The sequence below is a fragment of the Leptodactylus fuscus genome, chromosome 2 (genome assembly GCF_031893055.1).
Source record: "Leptodactylus fuscus isolate aLepFus1 chromosome 2, aLepFus1.hap2, whole genome shotgun sequence".
NCBI lineage: Eukaryota > Metazoa > Chordata > Amphibia > Anura > Leptodactylidae > Leptodactylus > Leptodactylus fuscus.
This window is the reverse complement of record NC_134266.1, coordinates 49386546-49407672: the sequence shown is the minus strand read 5'-3', so window position 1 is coordinate 49407672 and position 21127 is coordinate 49386546. Positions and strand designations below refer to the sequence as shown.

Sequence of the window (21127 nt, the reverse complement as noted above, 5' to 3'; positions counted from 1 at the left end):
CTGGCATCGTCTAATAGATCTCGGGCAGAGACAAGCCTGGAAGCCTTCAATAGGCTTCCGGCTGTCATAGCAACCGATCACCGCCCTCATGTGACGTTCAGGAGGGCGGCGATCGGGGAAACATGGCGGCGCCCATGCCGCCGGCGCCGTTTACACACTGCGGTCACGTTTGACCGCAGTGTGTAAAGGGTTAACAGCAGCGATCGGCTCGGGCACCGACCACTGCTGTTAGTGGCAGGTCCTGGCTGTATGATACAGCAGGCATCTGCCGTGTATGGAGCGAGCTCAGCGTGTGAGCTTGCTCTATACATCCCCATGCGACCCATGACGTACAGTTACGTCAAGGGTCGCTAAGGGGTTAAAGGATTATTGCACTTTTATCAAACCTCGCATGTCATAGAGACATGGCAGTACTCTCAGTTGGTGGAGATCCAGGGACTGAGATTACAAAATGAAAGGGACATAAGCGCTCAGCTATTTGGTACCTCTACGTTTTTGGAGATCAGTGTAAGGACTCTTAGAAAAGTCCACCCACTTTTGTATGAAACCGTACACTCCTCACTTTGAGAGCCGAGCGGAGGCAAATGGGCAACATGGGGGCACAGCTCACAGCTCTAGTGAACAGTTGTTGTTCTATGGTGATATGATGGAAGACTGTTGGACTGTAGTGTAGCACCACCATGTGGTAAACATTGAGATTGCACACAAGCTAATTTACTACCCAGTTCTGCTGAAAAGGTGTTTTTTTTTTTTTTTTTTTAGTACAATCCATTGTAAAATGAATGGCTTAGTGAAAGCCGCTATACTGTGCTGCACTTGGTGTGTGTGTATTTTCTTATAAAATATCTCTACTCATATATGGGTAAATTGGATATGATGATTGAGGATGACGATGATCGAGGAGGAGGATGATAATGATTTTATTGTTGTTGTTGGCGACGGCGTTTTGTGCCTGTCCGCGGTGAAACCGCTTTATTTAACCAGACACAGTCGGACATGCAGGAACTCAGATGCAAATGTTTAATCCCCCTTCAGCGCCCCCCAAATTTCCCATCAAAATCATTGTGCTGACATACAGGTTCCTCCATCGCTAGAGAGACACTCTGTAAATTCTCTCCGTAGTGGCTAACAGATGTGGCTACTGAATGGACAGCCATCCTATATTTCAGGATTTCATAATAGGAACATGAGTAATGAATATTCTTAACCAGAATTTCCCTTCTTAAAGTTCATTTTAAACATGTACAGGTTTTTTTTTTCATAGGCAAATAGTAAGATGTTCAATGGCAGCCCATGTAAGGAGATCTATCCTAATGAGAATTTTCCTCAAGGAATCACCAATGGAGCAGACTGGTATAATGTGCCCGGTAAGATATTTATTATTATTCTTTATCATTTATTACACACTAGCTTTTACCCGCGACTTCGTCTGCGGTGATTTGAGAATTGGGCGGACACAGACGTGTGAAACTGTAAAAGTGCTTTAAAAAGTTTGGTGGGATAGCAAATGTGATGTGTTGTATTGTGTATGTCGTGATACAGACAATGTGATGTGTTGTATTGTGTATGTCGTGATACAGACAATGTGATGTGTTGTGTTATGTAGTGATACAGACAATGTGATGTGTTATGTGAGTGAGTAGAGTGAGGGCTACTCCTGAGGTGACAGTAAGGAGTGTGCAGGCAGGTTGAGGCAGGAAATGCCAGGCAGTGTGTGTGAGTCTATAGCTGGGGCTAGGAGTCCTGCTTTTGTGAGTCTCCTGCTAGGAAGCCATGTTGTTTAGTGGCACCAAAAGTAGCCTGTGACTCAATCCTAAGGGAAAACTATGTTTGTGGAAAATTGCACGCAAATCCGTCCAGGCGTTTTAGCGTGATTGAGGAACAAACATCCAAACTCACAAACATCCAAACACACAAACTTTCACACTTATAATATTAGTAGGATATTACACAGTTTTGTAATTTTCACCATTTATGCTGGTTTTCATAGCAAGAATTATACTTGGTAATACTGACTGAAACAAACTTACTTTTTGAGCCTTTTATATCAATGTAATTGCCAAGAAAACAAAGTACTCCCTTATGCTTATATAGCGCCATCATATTCCACAGCGTTTTACAGATACTGTCAGTGACTGTCCCACATAGGGCTCACAATCTACATTCCCTATCAGTATGTCTTTGGTGTATGGGAGAAAACCGGAGTACCTGGAGGAAACCCACGCAAACATGGGGAGAACATACAGACGCCTTGCAGATGTTGCCCTTGGCAGGATTTGAACCTAGGACTCCAGCGCTGCAAGGCTTCAGTGCTAACCATTGAGCCACTGTGCTGCCCAAACTCTGCCCTATACTTCCCTTTAGCAGGCTCCAGAGTTGTCTGATGTCACTCTCTTGCCCTGGAATCTCTCACATTATCTGTGCACATGATCCCCATGCTGTGGACATCACAATGTGACATACTGCAAGTGTCAAATGGACTTCACTGTAGGAGTGTGACCTCAGACACCACTGGAGCTCTCATTTATGACCATTGGAGATGCATGTGGGAGGACTTACTGGGAAGCAACTAAGTACCTGCTGGGCTTGGAACCACCGTCTGGGCTCCTACGACTAAATGTGCTTATCTGATAAAGCTTTTGTTTCATTGCCACAAGGGGCCCGTTCATCTGTTAAAGTTGACTACGGATAGGGGTTTTCTGACCTTAAGTAGAATTGTCATACTGATGCCCTATCCAAATGATATATGATCTGTGGGGGGCCGATACACCAACCCCGCACAGATCTGTTCTGGAAGCCTCTAGGTGCCTAAAGCTGGTGCGATGGACAGGGAGCACGTGCAGTCTGATCCGATTCAAGTTCCGCTTAGAAGAAAGAATCACAGTGTGTACCTCCATAAAATCTTGAGGATACGCCTAACTCCTTCCTTTTTGTCTTCCTAGGTGGTATGCAGGACTGGAACTATCTTAATACAAACTGCTTTGAAGTGACTATTGAGTTGGGCTGTGTAAAATTTCCTATGGCCCAAGAACTGCCTGCCTATTGGAATAGCAACCACAGGTCATTGCTGGAGTTCATACAGCAGGTGAGTCGGCGCTGACAGGCTTCCTCTCCCTGTAGATTATGTGCCAAACACTAACTCTGATTCCTTGTTTAGGTTCACAAAGGAATCAAAGGATTTGTGCTTGATGCTACAGATGGAAGAGGTATTCTCAATGCAACCATCAGTGTAGCCGACATTAACCACCCGGTGACCTCTGGCAAGGATGGGGATTACTGGAGATTGCTTGTCCCAGGATCTTATAAAGTCACTGCCTCTGCAAGAGGGTATTTATCTCTACAGACATCTCTGTATCACTCACTTATTTTATGATATTCTAGATAATAGTACAGATATTTTGCTATCCGTTCACTATTAAAAACTTTTGGTCCAAGTCTGACTGTAGCAGAAAGGCAGTGGCAAGAAATCTGCTTTATGTGCAGTTGTATTATATGGATTGCTTATTGCTCACAATTGGGTGGCCGAGGGGGGGGGGGGGGGGGGTTCCGGCCATTGTAGCAAAGTGCAGGCTATAATGTACCACTGATGTTCATGGCATTGCAGCACTGTATATGTATGACAGCAGGCATTAACGCCTGGTAGCAGTGGCACGTATATGGAATATGCCACTAAGGGGTGCTTTGTCCAACACTATAATATTTATATTGTTGATAACCAGATTGACATTTGGTGGTTATTCAGTTAATTGCTTAACCCTAACTAGGGATTCCACAAAAAACCTGCTCTATGCCATAGCATTAGATGATTTCATGTCTACCCAACAGTATGTAACACGTTGCACGATCATATCTTATGTTCATTAAGATGTTGCAGGGAAGTAGCACTTGTCAAAATGTGTCTCATCCTACTTTTGTTTTCTAGATACGTTCCTTTTACAAAAATGGTCAATGTGACAGAAGGGGATGCGACAGTGACAAATTTTACACTTGTTCGATCTGGCGCAGATTTACACAAAGAAGATAAAGGAAAAGTATCGGTGAAAGAGCCTGAGAAAGCAGACCCCAACACCCAGGAGTTCGAGACCCTAATAAAGGATCTTTCTGCTGAGAATGGTCTTGAGCACCTGCTTCTGTCCACCTCAAGTGATATAGACCTGTACCGCTATAGACCGTACCATGACCTCTCTGAATCACTACGTGGACTGAATCTCAACTACCCAAACATTACTAAGCTGACCAGGTATTATTATTACTACTGTTAGCATGTAGTAAAGTTTCTGGACACTAAACACTATTTAAAGGGTGTCTATAACTTGAAAAAAAATCAAAAACTATTGACATACATTAGTAACGTGTGAGAGGTTTTGACTGGTGGGTGTCTGGGAGTGAAGACCCCCATTAACTGTTTTAGTGTATGGGGATAATGTATGGGGATAATGTCACTCATTGAGGAGAGACCACCTTGTCAGGTGTGTGAAGTCTTACAAAAAGCCATTTTAGCTCAACTGTGGGGGATTATGGGAAGAATATGCAAATCTGTTTCCCAAGATGTAAATAGGGAAACAGTGCCTCTGTTTGCTGCCCTCTAGGGGAAGCTCCCTTGAACATCATGCCCGACTTTCCCACAAGCCTTTGCTACAAACAGAGGCAGTGTTTCCCTATTTACATCTTGGGAAACAGATTTGCATATTCTTCCCATGTTTTGTGTATGAACACACAAGCACTTAGCTGAGAACTGGACCCCCTTCAGTTGTGATCAAAGCTCCTTGGAAAGGCAAGGTTAGCAGTGTGTAGACTTTTTAAGAGAATATAGAGCACTTTCCAAGAAAAGTTAAGTGGGCCTCGAGGGAGAAGGCGACTCTCAGTTTAATGCAGGTGAATGGGACTGACTTCCAATTCTATACATAGCATGTGAAAAAGACAAGTGGCACAGTCTATGGAAAAAACAAAAACAGGTCTGTTCTACATATGATTGAAGGAGTGAGTCTGGGGTCCTCTTCACAAATTGCTTATGGTGTGCATCAGAGGTATACAGAATGAGGTAAACTTCATGTATAGCCATGTAGTGTTATATGTCAGCCATTAGAGATTATGGTGAGGAAGACAAAGCTATGTGTTGGTCTTACTGTATTGGTAAAATGTAGTCTGAGCAGTAAAGCAAAAAGTTTTGCAGGTGTAAACCATTTCTGGCGGCCTATGGCTGTATTTAGTGTATGTACCAGGACCTCTTCCATCTCTTGTCCCTAATGTTTTAATATAAAGAGGTGTGAACACAGTCTTGGCATACCTGGCCTGTGCACAGAGCACTGGGAGGAGGATTGAGCTGTAGCCAGTTACCTTGCAACTAGTTACAGGTCTGAGAGAGGGAAATGAGATAATGCCCTGGTACAGGAAATATGTAGAAGAAATATACATAGATGTATACAGATAGATATCTCTATTTATACAGATTTATATACAGATACAGCCTTTTGAAGCGATCCTCCTCCTTTGGTAAATGCATCAGCTCTACATGCTGCATTGAGTCCATTTGTTTGGACAGTCTCGTCCTGGTAATGCTTAGTTAGCGAATTGCTGATGTGAACTTTACAGCCTGTTTTCTAATAGACGGAAGTTTGATAGGTTAATTAAGTATATTACAAAAATGTTCCCCTCGCAGCCCTCTGACACAATAGGAGAAAAAGTAAAATGGGAGTTCCACTTTATGGTGTTTCACAATGAACATGATGGCAATTCCTTCTGGTCTTAGGCTGCATTCATCTGGTTCATGAGATGTACATTACTCTTGGCTGCACATGTTGTTACTCTAATTAATAAAGCGCTTTCTCTGCTTATTCTTAGGTTGGGTCAGAGTGTAGAGTATCGCTACATATGGTCTTTAGAAATCTCAAATAAACCAAACATTTCTGAACCGGATGAGCCAAAAATCAGATTTGTCGCTGGAGTTCATGGAAATGCTCCAGTGGGCACAGAGCTGCTTTTGACCTTTGCAGAATTCCTCTGCTTGAACTATAAAAAGAACAGCGCAGTGACAAAGGTGAGACGGGTGTCAGAGATGTGGAATTTGGTCCTATGACAAATAATCTGACAAAATTACGGGAAATCTGGTTTCCAGGCATCATCTTATGCTCTTTTAGTTATGCATGTTGTGGCCATCCTGGACACTGTTAAAGCCATGTCTCAAGAGCAAAGTGGTGGTGTTGGGGAACAGAGACCCCGAAACACTACAAAATAACACACCAATAAGGGGACCTGCCATTACAGCTCTAGGGGTTTCTATAACGTCTTTTCCTTGATCATGTAGGTGGCATGACCAGTCAACTAGGTATATTTAAAATCCTCTACACATCACCTATCAAAAATGCTGACTTTCTACCTTTAATGGTTGCCATACTCTCAATAGATTAATACAGCCTCCAACAGTACAATAGTACTCCTTCACTGACCCTCTATTGATAATGACATGAATACGTCAACTCAGATTTAAACAGAGCTGAAAAGTTAAAGGGGCTCTATCGTTGGGAAAAGTCATTTTTAGCTAAGTACATTCTTACATAGCCTTTAGAAAGGATATTCCACGCCTACCTTTTGTATGTAAATCGCCTCAGTAGTCTTTGAATAAGTCAGTTTTTATTCATATGCTAATTACTTCTCCGTGCACCCCGGAAGTGTCTGTGTCTGCTATTCGAGCAGAGAGGAGAGTCATCAGCACAGCAGACTCTCTGCTCTCACACACACAGAGAATAGAGGGTGCACAGAGACACGTCCGGTGCACGGAGAACGCTAATTAGCATGTGAATAAAAACAGACTTATTCATAAACTACTGAGGCAATTTACATACAAAAGGTACATGTGAAATAGCCTTTCTAAAGACTGCAAGTACGTGCTTAGCTAAAAATCACTTTTCCCAATGATAGAGCCCCTTTTAAAGGGGTTGTCCAAGGAGTCTGTGAAAACGGGAGCAGAAGGGGTCAGGTGTTAGTGCCCATCAAGTGAATCGGTTGGAACCAGTTCCTATCCCCTAGGTCCAGCATCTAAAAATCCCCAGGGAAGGAAGGTAATAGAGTCTATGGACAATCCCTTTAAAACATGAAGTCAGACTGCTGTGTGCTCCAGATAAAATTGTTCAAAATGTATTTGTGATAAAAACCTGATTTAGATTAAGGTCCCATGTAGCAGGCCTAGTTAGGACGAGGGTCTTTTCTGGCACAGCTTTATATGATGATGTCTTTGGCACCAGTGGTACATGTCATCATATGGCTATATAGACAGGGAATAAAAAGTTTAGGACTCCTTGCAGTGAAAAAAAAAACAAAAAAAAAAAACTCCAAATGAATTGTTTTTGCCCTAAGGGGGAGGGGGGGGGGGAAACAAAACTCCTGGCTGCAGTGTTTGTGTAATGGCAGGTTCACATCTGCGCCTCTGTCTCCACTTTCAGGTTTCCGTCTTCTGCCCGAGAAACTGGACAGGAGACAGAATCCGGCAGTCAGTTTTCAAACCATTTATTTAGATGGGTTTGCAAAGTGTCTGCCCGTGAGCGTTTTGTGATCTCCGTGGCAAAACCGTTTTTTTTTAACTGGACACAAAGTCAGACATGCAGGACTTTGTGTCCGGTAAAAAAAAATCGTTTTCTCCGCAGAGACCACAAAACGCTCACAGGTTGACACTGTCTGCCGTATTAACGTCTCCTGTCGGCAGAAGACAGAAACCTGAAAGCTGAGACCGGGGCACAGATGAGATCCCGCCCTAAGCAGTTAAACTCATGCACATCTTGACTTACATTTTTAGCTCATTGACCGAACAAGGATTGTTATCGTTCCATTGGTTAACCCAGATGGCCGCGAAAAAGCAGCAGAGAAGGATTGCACCTCAAAGATAGGTCATACCAATGCCAATGGCAAGGATCTGGACACAGACTTTATAAGTAAGGAACTCTCTTCTTCTTGATGATTCATTGTCATCTGTCTGTTGTTTTTAATGTAACTAAACAGGTATTTTTGGAGAAAAATCTTAAATGTTGAATTGTCTGTAAGGTTCACTGTATTTCTGTATATGAGAGGTGAAAGATTATGGTTTGTTATAGAAGAACTGTTGTGTGATCTTGTGTAGCCCACCATTGGCCACTGCATATTTACAGCCCTTACCCATCATCTGGGCACATATATATTATATTTCTGACTGCTCGGTGATGTAAAGCTTGCAGGCAGCTGCTCCTGGAATACTTGAGTCAGTGAAGCGTTGGCGATTTTTATGCACCTCAGCACCGGTCAATGACCAGAAAATAAATCTGATAAACCTTGCTGAATTTACATTGGATATTTTAGAAAGGTTGTTTTTTTTTGTTGTTGTTGTTGTTTTTTCTAAATAATCCCTTTAAGGCTCCATGTATACACACGTTTCGTCTGTGTCTTTAATGCCTAGCACACTGATCCATTATTTTCTATGGTCCCATACATGGTGTTGTCTCAGCACCCGGACCACCACCTATCAAAAGTTCTGACATGTCAGAAGTTTTCCAGAAGTAGGAAGTAAGAAGTTTGTAAACCTGGTAGGTGCCCTTTAAATATGTTAACATTTTGTTTTCTTTCTAGGTAACTCTTCTGGGCCTGTCGGAGAGAGAGAAAAGGAGACAAATGTCATTATCGACAGCCTAATCTTGAAGCAAGATTTCACCCTTTCTGTCGTTTTAGACGGAGGCTCTCTGCTGGTTACATACCCTTACGATAACCCAGTACACACAGGTGAGATTGGGGGAGGAGAGGTGTCGCCATCTTGTGGCTAGTCTCTTAAATGAATGATCTTTACATTTATGCTAAATTTTATGGTTTGCTTTGAATAGCATCTCCCGTCCTCAGGGATATTTAGCGTTCCGCAAAGAAGTTATTCAATGTATAGTAAAGCATTAAAGCCTTTCCTGTATATTTTCTATAGAGATTACTTGCAGGATCTAGGCCCTTTGCCTAAGGGACCTTCACTGTTGATTCCCAGTGACTAGTTGTTAGTCCTTGTCATGTCCTTTGTAGATTCCTGTTGAATGACAGAGAAAGTAAAAACCATAAAATAGAAGATTCTAGTCATTGTGAAAATCAATTAAAATTATTTGCTGGAAGCAGAATATCCCTTTGTCTGAATTTATATATATATATATATATATATTTATATATATTTCTAATGATATTTTTCTTCAACAGTGGAGAATGAAGAAACCCTGAAGCACCTAGCCTCTGTCTATGCCAATAACCACCCTACAATTCATCTAGGTCACCCGGGGTGCCCCAACAAGTCTGGTCAGTATAAATCATTCCAGATCAGCTTTGCTTCTCTTGTGTTAAATTACTTGAGGTTTACATTGTTGTACCATATATTTCCTTCCAGATGAGAATATTCCTGGAGGAGTGATCAGTGGTGCAGAGTGGAGAGGACATCAAGGAAGCATGAAGGTAACCTTCAACCACCTGGTTTAACTGTTCAAGGGGTTTCCCATCTCGTAAAGTAATAGTAATATGTGCCCCGGTTGCAGCGATATCTGTGGTGTTAGTTTCATTACCTATAATGTAAGGCTGTCCTTACTGCTCCGCATCTTTTCTGGGTGGTTAAGATTTCCCCCTTAACAGGACAAGACCATAGAAGTATTCTGTTGGGGGAAGGGGGCGGTATTCCTTATTGTTCCTGGTATATGACTCTTCTTGTAGAACATTTAATAAGTATAACACTTGTACTTGGTTGCAGGATTTCAGCGTAACTCATGGTCATTGCCCAGAGATCACAGTCTATACAAGTTGCTGTTTATTTCCTAGTCATGGGCAACTAAAGTCCCTGTGGACGGAAAACAAAAAAGCTCTTCTTGCCATGCTGGTGGAGGTAAGTGTGGAGAGATTCATTGTGGAAATGGTTTTAGTTCCACTGTTTTGTCTGGGTCCTCTCTCTGCTAATAATACAAGTCATCGGATGTTTCATGGACTTGGTAACATGGCCTCATGATTTGGGTGTTTTACTTTGTACAATGACCCTTAGATATGCCTTTATTTCTAAACGTGGGTATACGTATTTTGGTCAGATTTATCATTAGAGTTAGAAGAACTCATACACGCACCCATAAGTGCAGAATATAGCAACTTCATGTATGGTCTTTTGCTTCTGCAGATTGAAAGTCCTTCTCTCTGCTCCTCTTTGTCTGCTCTCCACCTCCCTTCCCTCATTGTTGAGGCTAATTCAGACACCCAGAATGTGGCCACAAATTCCATCACTACCATGGGTCTAATGGCTGAACTTACAGCACCATAGGTCCTTTATGATGCTGCTGGTTTTGGAAAAAATTGCAGAATTTATACAGAATATATAACATGGCCACATTACAGCTCTTAATAATAGGATCAAAAATACAAGGAGGTTTTCGGGGGGTATGATAGTTTTATGGAGGACAGATCATATGGTCTGTAGATAGGAATGTAATTGAACACAAAGAAGTTTACAGGGGTAGTGGGAAAATCACGTAGGCTCTGTTGGTGTATAGAGAAGAAGGAGCATCCGTGGCTGACACTGCAAGGAAATAAGAAATCTCATTCCTCAGCATCAGTGTCTGTCAGTGTATGGGAGAGATCATCTATCATGAGCTGCAGTAGGACAGCAGTACAGAAATGTGGCTGATGCATGAGGGCTAGTGAAGGCAACAAAATTTAGGAAGGTAGTAGCATTGTATGCGAGAACTCGTTTTCAGGCTTAAAGGGATTCTATCATTAGAATCCCTTTTTTAATTAAATGCATGTCGGAATAGCCTTAATAGTCCGGTTTTCGTAGGTATACAAATGAGTTCTCTCGCAGCACTGGGGGTGGTCCCCAGTGCTCAAACAGAATGGGGGGAGTCCCCAATGCTGTGAGAGAACTCTCCAGCGACGCCTACATCATCTTCAGGAACGTCCACTTCACGCGTCCGGTGCAGGCTTCAGATTTCTAGGCCTAGGGCAAAGCCGACTGCGCGTGCACTCCGGCCACAAGAAAATAGCCACTTACTCTGCGCATGCCTAGAGAATTGAAACCCAGAACAGAAGAAGACATTGCGGGGAGGGCGTTCCAGAAGAAGATGGAAGCATTGCAGATTTCTCTCGCAGCATAGGGGACACCTCCAGTGCTGTTTGAGCTCTGGGGACCGCCCCTGTGCTGCGAGAGAACTCATTTGCATACCGACGAAAACCGGGATTTCTACCGAATGGCAGCACGAAGAAGACATCTAAAGGTAGGAGAAGAATAGCCTTTCCTAAGGCTATTCTGACATGTTAGTGAGAAAAATTTTTTTAATGATGGGATCCCTTTAAGAAAGGCTATTCTTCTATTTTATTTTTTTTAATCCGCACCGCTGTTCCTGAGAAATTTCTTATTTCTTCCATATGTAAATGAGTTTTTAGACAGCACAGGGGCGTTCCCCTTTGCTCAAACAGCACAGGAGGCATCCCCTGTGATGTCTGAAAACTCTCCGACGACACCCCTGTCTTTTTCTCCCGGCCGCCTCTTTGCCAGGTCATCGGCTGCATCTTCAGCCAAAAGCGCAGGTCAGTCAGCCATTTTCCTATGGCCTCTTACACGAGCGCCAGTTTACATATGGAAGAAATAAGAATTTTTTTTAGGAATGGTGGTGTGGATCAGAAAAAGAAAGGTAAGAGAAGAATGGCCTTTCTTAAGGCTATTCTGGCATGCACTTAGTTAAAGAGGACCTTTCATCAGATTGGGCACAGGCAGTTCTAAACACTGCTGGAAAGCTGACAGTGCGCTGAATTCAGCGCGCTGTCGGCTTTCCCGATCTGTGCCCCGGGTAAAGTGCTATCGGTCCCGGTACCGTAGCGCTTTACAGTCAGAAGGGCGTTTCTGACACTTAGCCATGGACGCCCTTCTGCCTCGCGGCGCCTATCGCGCTGTACTGTGGAGCGGGGAGGAACTCCCCCTCCCTCTCCTGATAACACTCGTCTATGGACGAGCACTGTGAGCAGGGGGGGGGGGGGGGGCGTTCCTCCCCCGCTCACACTGTACAGCGCGATAGGCGCCGCTGGGCAGAAGGGCGTCCCTGGCTAAGTGTCAGAAACGCCCTTCTGACTGTAAAGCGCTACGGTACCGGGACCGATAGCGCTTTACACCGGGCACAGATCGGGAAAGCCGACAGTGCGCTGAATTCAGCGCACTGTCGGCTTTCCAGCAGTATATAAAACTGCCTGTGCCCAATCTGATGAAAGGTCCTCTTTAACAAAGGGATTCTAATGATAGGATCCCTTTAAGATTAGTAGTCTAAACTGCAGAATAGGAATATAACGTCATGTACATACATTTTTTTTGCTAGTGATTTAAATTCAGGTCTAGCTGTAGGTAGTATGTAGAACCTCAGATAAGACTACACACATCCAAGGGTTAAATAAATGTAATAAGAGCCGGCAGTAACGTAAATGGAAATTGAACGTGTAATAGAAGGCGGATTTAAAGGTTTCCATCAATAAGTGATAAGAACTGAATACAGCTAGCTCTGCTCACCTTTACTTGGACAATAGAGATCACTACTGTATTCTCAACAGGCAAGTGTGCTGGGCAGAACTTTTCTATTGTATAACGCAATTTTTCCTCTTTCATATATATAATTGTACAATTTGGGGTGCATACTCTACTCCCAAATACCATACAGTCGTGTCCTCCGCTTGACTGCGTTCAGAGAATCAAGTGAAAACTACTCATGATGGGTTTTTTTTGTCCTTATAGGTACATAAAGGAGTTCATGGCATTGTCAAGGATGAAAAAGGAAAACCTGTCCCTAAAGCAACCATTATATTCAACGAAGGAGTAAAAGTGTACACTAAAGAGGGAGGATACTTCCATGTTCTGCTTGCACCAGGTTTCCATAACATTAATGCTATTGCGGAGGGATTCCAGCAGCAGCACACGCAGGTATTAGTTTATCTACTGCGGGTACCCCTATTCATGTTCCTAATATGTGGGTGGACTGAAAGCTGTAAAATCTCTTCAACCCAGCCTCAGGTCCTGTGTGGATAGTTTAACCCTTAAGTACTATCATGGTGTCTATCATACACCACTACCATAGACATATCATTATGATAGAAACCATGATAGTACTTAAGGGTTAACCTCCCTGAAAGTCTCAGGTCTGAGCAGCTAAGGGCACCAATTTTAAAGATGTTGTTTGGCAACGTGTTCTATAGATTGCGTTTAGTTTGTGTGCTGTGTTTTTTAATGCCTTGTACTTGAATGTATTGTATGTTATGAAACAGTCTGTAGGGTCGCAGTCTCTGAGATCTCTCTCCATTCCCTTCACGCTCTCTGATCATTTTCGTTATATAGACATGGAGAAAACCTTTCTAACTAGTGAGGATTAAGTTTGTGACCTGGGTGCCATTCCCTCTAAATGAGGTCATCCCAAACTGTAACAAATAAACTCCAAATAATTTACCATAATTGGTTAGGGTAGCTCATTGGTAGGGCAGTGAAGGGTTTAACATCTATATCTGTGCTGTTCTAGGGCAGAGAATGGGTTAATGTTGTGGGTCATTAATTAATTACGGTAATCATCACTGATGACTTCAGGCAGAGAGAGGGCTACTTTTTATTTATTTATTTACTAGCTTTTACCCGCGACTTCGTCTGCGGTGATTTGAGAATTGGGCGGACACAGACGTGTGAAACTGTAAAAGTGCTTTAAAAAGTTTGGTGGGCTAGCAAATGTGATGTGATGTGTTGTATTGTGTATGTAGTGATACAGACAATGTGATGTGTTATATTGTGTATGTAGTGATACAGACAATGTGATGTGTTATATTGTGTATGTAGTGATACAGACAATGTGATGTGTTGTATTGTGTATGTCGTGGTACAGACAATGTGATGTGTTATATTGTGTATGTAGTGATACAGACAATGTGATGTGTTATATTGTGTATGTAGTGATACAGACAATGTGATGTGTTGTATTGTGTATGTAGTGATACAGACAATGTGATGTGTTGTATTGTGTATGTAGTGATACAGACAATGTGATGTGGTGTATTGTGTATGTCGTGATACAGACAATGTGATGTGTTGTATTGTGTATGTCGTGATACAGACAATGTGATGTGTTGTATTGTGTATGTAGTGATACAGACAATGTGATGTGTTGTATTGTGTATGTAGTGATACAGACAATGTGATGTGTTGTATTGTGTATGTAGTGATACCGACAATGTGATGTGTTGTATTGTGTATGTAGTGATACAGACAATGTGATGTGATGTATTGTGTATGTAGTGATACAGACAATGTGATGTGTTGTATTGTGTATGTAGTGATACAGACAATGTGATGTGTTATATTGTGTATGTAGTGATACAGACAATGTGATGTGTTGTATTGTGTCAGACACTGTGATGTGTTGTATTGTGTCAGACAATGTGATGTGGTGTATTGTGTATGTAGTGATACAGACAATGTGATGTGTTGTATTGTGTATGTAGTGATACAGACAATGTGATGTGTTGTATTGTGTATGTAGTGATACAGACAATGTGATGTGTTATATAGTGGAAAGCTATATGTAAATGTGAGTGAGTAGAGTGAGGGCTACTCCTGAGGTGACAGTAAGGAGTGTGCAGGCAGGTTGAGGCAGGAAATGCCAGGCAGTGTGTGTGAGTCTATAGCTGGGGCTAGGAGTCCTGCTTTTGTGAGTCTCCTGCTAGGAAGCCATGTTGTTTAGTGGCACCAAAAGTAGCCTGTGACTCAATCCTAAGGGAAAACTATGTTTGTGGAAAATTGCACGCAAATCCGTCCAGGCGTTTTAGCGTGATTGAGAAACAAACATCCAAACTCACAAACTTTCACACTTATAATATTAGTAGGATTTATTTTAAATGTAGATTGTTAGCCCCATATAGGGATCACAATGTTCATTTTTTTCCTATCAGTATGTCTTTGAAGAATGGGAGGAAATCCACACAAACACGGGGAAAACATACAAACTCCTTGCAGATGTTGTTCCTGGCGGGATTCAAACCCAGGACTCCAGCGCTGCAGTGCTAACCACTGAGCCACCGTGATGCCCTGAGAGAGGGCTACTTTTGCATACCTGGTGTCCTTTGGGTTTCTTGCCCCTACAGACCTCAGCATTGTCCCTGAGTCTAGAATGGTTGGACATCCCCTTCTCACACAGGCTCCCCTCTCTTATAAATGCTTTACGTGACCCCTCTCCCCTCCAATATGCTACCAACTCTTTTGCTGCATTTTTTTATGTTCCTCTTTACACAGACCGCTCTCATAATCTATAATGGAGCAGGAGCTGCCATAGATTGCAGTAAGTTAGGCAAAGGTGAGATTAGGAGGGGGAGCTATCCTGCAGCTTCTGCTCAGTTCTTGTCTGCTGCTGTACAGACTGCTTGAGCTCCCTCTGTAAAGAGGTTTGCCATTTTCCGTACAATTTCAGTATTGCGCTGCCCACGGCACGTGAAGACACCTACATATGTAAGTTGCTACAGGTGCCATCCATACCTCACACTATAGATCCTACTATAAACCCTACTATTTGTAGTATCAGCAAAGCAGCAGTATTCCAAAATGGCTCCTGATGGAGAGTAATGTGAACAAAGTTGTCAGTTGGTGACTCCATTACATATCATTGTGGAAACCTAGATAAAGAGAAACGAATAGCGCATGAGAAGCATATATATAGAAGCCCGTGAGTAATGTATAACTTATACCATATACCTCCAAGATACACTGCAGTATTTACCCCTGTATGGTTGTGCAGTAAGTAGCTTTCATGTATTAGGGTACTGCAGATTTGGATTTAAACAAGTTTCATTTTCTTTACTAGTTCTTTATCTATATTTTCTATGTGCAGTCTTGGATCTCATTCACACCCTTTATTTTCACGACATGCTTTCTTCGCAGGTTCACGTTCGACATGATGCAGCCAGTCTTGTAGAAATAATCTTTGTCATGGATAATCACATATTTGGACTTCCCCGGGAGTTGGTTGTTACTATTGCAGGTATGGCATAACTTGTTTTAGGATGTTATCCTCGTCCTTGTATCTCCTTTCACATCTTTTCTGCCACATGTCTCTATAGGGGGAAGTGAAACATTGTCTATAGAAATATCAGGGAAAATCTCCTTTCTACTTTTGTAGAAGAATACTTTCTGTCTTGTAGGATTTTTGAAGGCTGCACATCTTTAGTTCCCAAATTCTGTAGCTGATGCTAATATAAGGCTAAATTCACACCACAGAATAGTAGGCCGTGTTACTTCTCCGATTTCTATCCAAATTCTGGCACTGTGGCAGAAAGCTGCATCGCCTGCTGCTTCTCCTCAGATACAATAGGACTAATAAGTCGCCGCTGGTTCTGTGGCTGATCAGGGATCTGCAGCGGAGATGTTTATGGCACATTGAAATCAATGGGAGGCAGAATCCGGCCAGAATATGGAGCTGATTTTGAGGCGAAATCTAATTCGCTCATGTGGACCTAGCCTAACCTGCATGGTGATAATAGATCTGGAAATGTTCTTGACCTTAATGTTAACCTAGATTATTCATGGTTTGTTTCCAGGAGCCACCATGACAGCTCTACTACTGACTGCCTGCATCATCTGGTGTGTCTGTTCCATCAAGTCCAATAGACACAAAGATGGATTCCATCGATTGAGGCAACACAATGACGACTATGAGGACGAGATCCGCCTGATGTCTGCAGGATCTAAGAAATCCCTCCTAAGTAATGAATTCCAGGATGAAACGGACACAGAAGAGGAGACTCTATACACCAGCAAGCATTAGGAAGAAGCTCCGGCCAGGGCGAGTTGCTCCAGGCAGGATACTAAGATCTGTCCAGTCTTGGGAACAATTCTTAGTTTGGCTGCGGCGACGTCCTGCGACTTGTACCTGCACATTTGCCATTGACCTTTTCTTGAACTACTTTTTGTGTTAAGTGCTCTTTCATTTTTACAATATTGTTGTGTTTGTGAATGTCTGGATCCCATTGTCTGCTAGCAAAACAATGTGACGATAAAGGATCGCACCTACATGAATTGCTTATGAAGCCTTACCAGCTGCACATTGTCACCACACAGCGGCCCTCCTGGGGGTTTAGGATTTATCGCAATACTTGGCCAGGTTCTCCACTGAGCCTCTGCCTATTCTATAATGTCTTTTCATAAGAACTATGTGACTTTGGGGTGAACGTGTTGTCAGTTTATTGTATTTGGTAACGGATTGGGATTTTGTATTGACCAGATTTTCGTTTCTGCCAATGGGGGAAAAAAATATGAATGTTTTACCCAAGAACAGTTTTCTAATAGTCAAAGATGGTTTAGGTTCTCGAGGGTTTACGTAATGGGGTTCTGGAACAAAGAGTGTATGTAATTTAATGTGCTTTTCTAGACACTACAATAACGGAGGTGACGTTCTAGGTACCGTGGACTGCCCTCTTGCCTCTAGGCTGCTGACTGGTCAGCAAGTGTTCATTTTGTTATATTCGGCCATTTTTGCTGTGGCAATAAGCACATCTTCCACGTTTTTATGGTCATTCTTTACTATTCATCCATCTCTCAGCTTTAGCAGTAAGAAGGAACTTCTCACTTTTGTGTTCTTCAAAGATTTCACTAAACAATGCGCAAATCTTCCTCTACTTGGGATGCAAACTATTCAGCTTTTATACAATAGGGCATGTGTTCTGATCATTGGAGGAGTCAGTGAGTTGTGGATTCCACTTATTTCCAGAAGTCAGATACTCTCAGACATGGAAGAAATGTAATGGATTTGCCCACAAAATCTGCAACAGATTTTTTTTTTTTCTTCTCTCCAGTGTGTATGGATGTACCTAGCACTCAAACACAATTGACACTGCTTAGAAAAACACTTGAAGCAAACAGCCATCCAAATTTATAGCCGCTTCCATAAATGCTCACTAACTTTACAAGACACTTTGCAAAAAACAGTAATAGATATATAAGTAATTTATATCAGAGACAAATTCATCTTTCTTCATTGATCTAATGTTTTCCCCTCCCTGTTAAACTAACATTTACTCTGCGCTGAATCTGTCTTGTTCTTACAAGGCAGATTGAATCTCACTGGTGTGTCAGACTCCAGCTTACAATACAAGTCTCTATGGTGGGTGGGTTTAACACAGAGGAAGCTTCAGCTAAATATTAAGTTATCTAGTATAAGGTGCAGAAATCTTGGCAACAAATCTGTCACCCGTGCTCCTACCCTAGGGTGATGGATCTTGCAGTTCTTGCCTTGTCTTTGATCACTTGTATTGTCCCAGTTCAGTTTGTGTTCTTTACCCTTTCCTGGTCCTATTACTAGCCAGCATAAATGCTTGGACCGCTTTTTCACCGTTCTTACAGGTCGCTGCCAAATCCACTGCCTTATGATTGTTTGCCATTTTCAGCCTTAGATTTATTTTGTTTTTCATGCAGTAAGTTTCTCTGCAAAATTGCTTTTGCGTATTGAGATTTTTTTTTTCCATGGCGTTACCTGTAATGGTTCTATCTCTCTTTTGGGCATTAATTTGTTATTGTGAACAGTAAATGTGATTTTGCATATTCATTGCCACACTTAAAGGGGTTTTTTGGTACTTTATATTGGTGGCCTATTCTTAGTATAGGTCATTAATATCTAAAATAGGGGAGTCTGTCATTCCTGCACCCTTAATAAGCCTTGGGTGTTGGAGCTATATAGTGGACAGACTCAAAAGCACATGACTCCTTCCACTATGAAGGGGACAGTACCAGAGTACTGAAGTCAGGAAGCTAAGCTGCAGTAATCCCGAATGGCCACTATACAGTGCATGGCGCTAAATGCTTCCACCTCTGTCCAATTTATAGTTCTAGAACTAGAAACTCCCTGACACAGCAGATGGGTCGAGTTGTCACACCTTACCAATCTCATATTGATGGCCTATCCTGAGAATATGGTAGAAAATGCCCAGAAAACCCCTTTAAAGGAAAAGTCAAATTTAAAGGTCTGATTTTCAGAACAAAAGGACTGTAGAGCACTTAAACCCCTGTCCAGAGATTTCTGCAACTGGAAATCTGGCACAATATTCTAATTTCACCACCATTAATATTAAATATTATATTGATAAGCGTATTGTGAGATTTTTTTAAGTAACAGAAACCTCTGAGGGATTTAAAGGGGTTTTCCCATCTCCAGGATCATAAACTGACTGAAGTGTTTTGAACAATATATTCATTTATCTATCTCATTCCACTGCTCAATATGTCTCCTCAGTGTTTACAGCTTATGGTCTAGGTGTCTGGCCACCTCTGCTATCTAGCAGCAGTGGCTAGGCTGCTGATTGTTCCCTGCCCACCAGCTTATCTCCGAAACCAGGAAGTGGTGAGGAGAGGAGGCCACAGAGCAGGTGATACCCTGAGATGAGAAAATCCCCTTAAGGCTTTATTCAGATCAAGTTTATATCTGTTCATCAAATAATAAATAAAAAAAAGCAATCTGAATAGAGCCTTAAGTGTTTTGTGTGGTCCAAACTGACAGGCTTGACCATTGTGATTTTTTTTTTTTTTTGGACATGTGTGACATGACAGTATTTCCCCTTTCATAAGCAACAAAAGCGATCGGATGAGCACTGCGCCCCTTTTGGCTGTGAACAACTTAGATCCGCTATCCTTGTAGACTCGAGCATATTTTTTTTACAAGGCCATACACCGCTACCCAAGTCTCCTTTAGGGTCAGCCCATGACAGCTGAGGGTCATAGTGCACAGCCTCTTGTTTTCAGCGATCAGTAGGGGTCTCAGCATATGGGCTCCCACATGTCGTCAAGTTTTCTGAAACTACAAGTTCACTTTAAGTTGTGGCGAAAGTATGGCATCTCTTATAGAATATTGCTTTCTCTGTGCTCTACATACTATATATGCTACAAGCACCAAGTCCACTCTGTATACTCTAACAGTACACACCAAGGCCATGCAGTATTATGTGCTTATCCCAATGAGGCGCTCTATCCCTTTTATTTGCATTTCATCCCATGCTGTATCGCTATGTAGTAACTCCTGAAGTGCCTTGTTGCAGCAGCTGCAACGGTTGCAAGATACGGTATTGTTTGTGACAATGCTGCAACACCTTACACGGGAAGAGGGGTTCCCTTCATGTCATTGATGGACGTCTTTGATTTGCTTTAAGAATTGTCATCGTGTTGTAGTTGGATATTAAACTTGGATACTGTTATTAAACTGGTACAACATTGTTATGTATTGCACTTGTGCCTGTTAATAGCCCATTCTACATGGAAATGTTCATTTTCACTTTAATTTTTTTTTTTATCGTGTCATACTTTTGTGGAAATAAATACAGGATGCATATGTCTGTGCAAGAGTCATGCCGCGATTCACCTTCTTTACTGCCATTATGAATGAAACATCTGATGTGACCGGTTTGCAGAAGTCATGTTTATTTATTGCAAATGATGTAACTAAACATTTGAGAAAAAAAATCTGTCTATTTTTTTGTTTTTCTGCATTTTATTCAGACCAGTTCCACATACGGAAAGCTGTATACTTGTTTAGAGAGAATAAGCACCTGAATATCTACGAGGACCTCAAGACCATTTGTTGTGGAATTTCAGCGCTGAAAAAAAAGCCCCCCATTGACTTCAATGGGTTCCTTTTTCTGCTAGCAGAGAAAGGAACCCATTGAAGTCAATGGGAGTTTTTTTTTTTTTCAGCGCTGAAATTCCACACCAAATTCCTCGCCATTTTCCTCCATGTGAATGGATCCTTGCATTTGCGGGTTTACATACAGTACACAAAATATACAAAACAAACAATACTAACCGTGATCAACTGGCACAGTGGGATGGAGGGCCCTGCCCACAAGGGCTTACAATCTAAGAGGGAAGAGGATGTTCAGATGGTGTATCCTGACACAGCTCTGACCGCTGACATCCAGCTGTACTATCTGGCTCTGAGCACCTGTGTAACTGACTGTACTCTGTACAAACTCCCTGGAGTCCGCTAACTGGAGCGACTGGCCTTTATCACCCGCTATCCTGCTCTGCAGCTATACTAGTACTTTATATTTAGAGTCTGACAAAGGTCAGAAATGGACCGAAACGTTACTCATTCTGCAAAACCATCTTGTCGTTGGT

At 42.2% G+C, this 21127-nt stretch overlaps 1 protein-coding gene across 1 annotated transcript in view; it reads left to right on the top strand.

Moving 5' to 3' along the window:
- Window positions 1-20459, top strand: part of CPD (carboxypeptidase D) — a 62273-nt gene extending 41814 nt beyond the window's left edge. Inside the window, exons 9-21 of the mRNA XM_075263734.1 lie at window positions 1265-1367; window positions 2943-3085; window positions 3158-3327; window positions 3923-4240; window positions 5842-6037; window positions 7790-7925; window positions 8593-8742; window positions 9193-9288; window positions 9377-9441; window positions 9731-9862; window positions 12737-12922; window positions 15911-16010; window positions 16567-20459. Coding sequence (XP_075119835.1) covers window positions 1265-1367; window positions 2943-3085; window positions 3158-3327; window positions 3923-4240; window positions 5842-6037; window positions 7790-7925; window positions 8593-8742; window positions 9193-9288; window positions 9377-9441; window positions 9731-9862; window positions 12737-12922; window positions 15911-16010; window positions 16567-16793 — 2022 coding nt within the window. The 3' untranslated portion in view covers window positions 16794-20459. The remainder of the gene's footprint in view (window positions 1-1264; window positions 1368-2942; window positions 3086-3157; window positions 3328-3922; window positions 4241-5841; window positions 6038-7789; window positions 7926-8592; window positions 8743-9192; window positions 9289-9376; window positions 9442-9730; window positions 9863-12736; window positions 12923-15910; window positions 16011-16566) is intronic.
- The last annotated feature ends 668 nt before the right edge of the window (window positions 20460-21127 follow it).